General features: G+C 64.0%; 1 protein-coding gene across 1 annotated transcript in view; it reads right to left on the bottom strand.

Annotated features, from left to right (window-relative positions):
• Positions 1-733: 733 nt before the first annotated feature.
• Positions 734-1938, bottom strand: part of ACBD4 (acyl-CoA binding domain containing 4) — a gene marked incomplete at both ends in the record, with an annotated part of 4584 nt that continues 3379 nt past the window's right edge. The window contains one exon of the mRNA XM_010284216.1: positions 734-840. Coding sequence (XP_010282518.1) covers positions 734-840 — 107 coding nt within the window. The remainder of the gene's footprint in view (positions 841-1938) is intronic.

A 1938-nucleotide genomic window follows, 5' to 3' on the forward strand; every position in this document is an offset into this window, starting at 1 on the left:
TGGCGGGGTGGTGGGGGGGTGTCTCCCCCTGCCCCATGGTGGTTTTTTTGGTGGTGGAGAGCACATGGGGTTGAGGGAAGCCGAATCCCACTGGCAACACCAGTTAGCATGTGGTTTGGGAGGTGGCAGAGCGGAACCCCCGAGTGAAGTAAGGTGCCCAGGCTCGAGATGGCAAAAGAGCTCCAGGGAAAAGCCAGGCAGCCGGGCAGCTTCCTCCCTCCTGCCCACTGGATCCGCCGAACCTTGCTGTAAGCACCTCAAGTGCTGAACGCTGCCAGTGGCAGGCGGGCCGCCCGGGCGCCGGGGGGCAGGGGGGGCAGGGGTGCAAGCAAGGTGCCTGCACCAGCCCTGCTTGGGGCTACTGGCCTCGCTCAGCCCCTGCAGCCCACCAGTGCCCCACCAGAGCCACGCCGCAGGAATGGGGGGGGGCTGTGGGTGGTGCTGGGGTGCGAGGGCTCCTCAGCCTCCCCTCAGTGATGGGGACCAGGCTCCAAGAAAGACACAAAGCACAGAAGGGTGCAGCCGAGTGGCCCTGTAGGTTTTGGGAGTCTTACTAGGCTCCCAGGATGGCTGTGCTGCATGGCGGTGTGGCAGTGTCATGGTGGTGCGTGGAGCTGGGGTAGCTGACAATACGGAGAGATCTGCCTGCACACAGCAGGCAGGGCAGGGCTGGCAGCAGGCAAAGCCTCCGTGGCATTTCGGCTCACCCCAGCGCTTCCCAGCCTTCCGTTACCTGCTCAGGCTCCATCTGCTCCAGGGTATCGCTGTATACATCCCCCTCGGAGTCACTGGTCACCTGGCTACCCTCAAGTGCCTCGGCGGCAGGAGCCAGCCCACCTCCTGGAAGGGAAGCACACGGCCCAGCCCGGGCAGTGCCGGCGGGGCAGAGAGGTGTTTGGGCCATGTCCAAAGGGCAGCAGAAGCTCAGCACAGCCGCGAGGCAACAAGTCTGCAAGCAGGCAGGAAGGCAGCGTCTGTGTGCGTGAGGTGAGGCAGGAGAAGGAAACCGAGGCACGGAGGGGGAAGAAACCATCTCTGTTACCACTCCCTGGATCGTGGTCATGAATCCAAGAACCAAATTCCCCCCTTCTCCTGCCCATGGTGTCGCAGAGCCCAGCTCATGGGCAGGCACGCCACGACATGGTGCCATTTTAGGGCAGGTTCCTCTGCCCACATGCTACTCCCGCCTGGGGAGAGGGCTGCCGCAGCAGCCAGCCGAAACCCCGGGGCAGTGGGGAGCCCCTCCAGCGGGATCCACAGCCCCGGCTGCTCTGGCAGGGAGCAGATAGTGTTCGCACAATGGCAACTGCCACCGGAGTGACAGCGTGCCCTGCCACGCAGGCAGGGATGCTGCCCAGTTCCCCACATGCTGGCAGCCCAGGCGCTGGAGGATGGGCACGGCCTGGATGCAGGCACTCACTTGGTGACCGTATATGCTCCCCGGGGGAGGGCCAGGCTGGCAGCGGGAGGAATGCCTCCCCGGAGCCCCCTACCCAACCCCGGGCAATGCAAGAGCCCTGGAGAGCCGCGCGTGCCCTCGAGGGAGGCACATGGAGGTGGGAGGGTGGATGGGTGCGCAAGGGGCTGTACAAGAAACACCAGGACCAAGGCGTTAGCCACGCACAGGCAGGGAGGGCCGATGCTCAGCATCACGGCGCTGGGTGACCTTGGCTTGAGCTGAGGGAGGACATCCTCTCCTGGAACATGGACCTTCCAGAGCAACGTTTTCCCAGTCCACAGGAGCACAGCTCACCCCACCCTCGCCTTCCCACTGTGGTTTAGCAGAATCAGGCCCCTTTGCACAGTAAGAGCAACACAGAGTCAAACCAACACACCCAAGGTTACCGTGGCATCGAGAACGGCACTGAGAGCTGGGCCCACGAGAAGCTCCAGCTCGCCATGACTTGGGCGATGCCTGAAACACTGGCTGGGTTGGAC

Source organism: Phaethon lepturus, unplaced genomic scaffold (genome assembly GCF_000687285.1).
Source record: "Phaethon lepturus isolate BGI_N335 unplaced genomic scaffold, ASM68728v1 scaffold30363, whole genome shotgun sequence".
Classification (NCBI taxonomy): Eukaryota; Metazoa; Chordata; class Aves; order Phaethontiformes; family Phaethontidae; genus Phaethon; species Phaethon lepturus.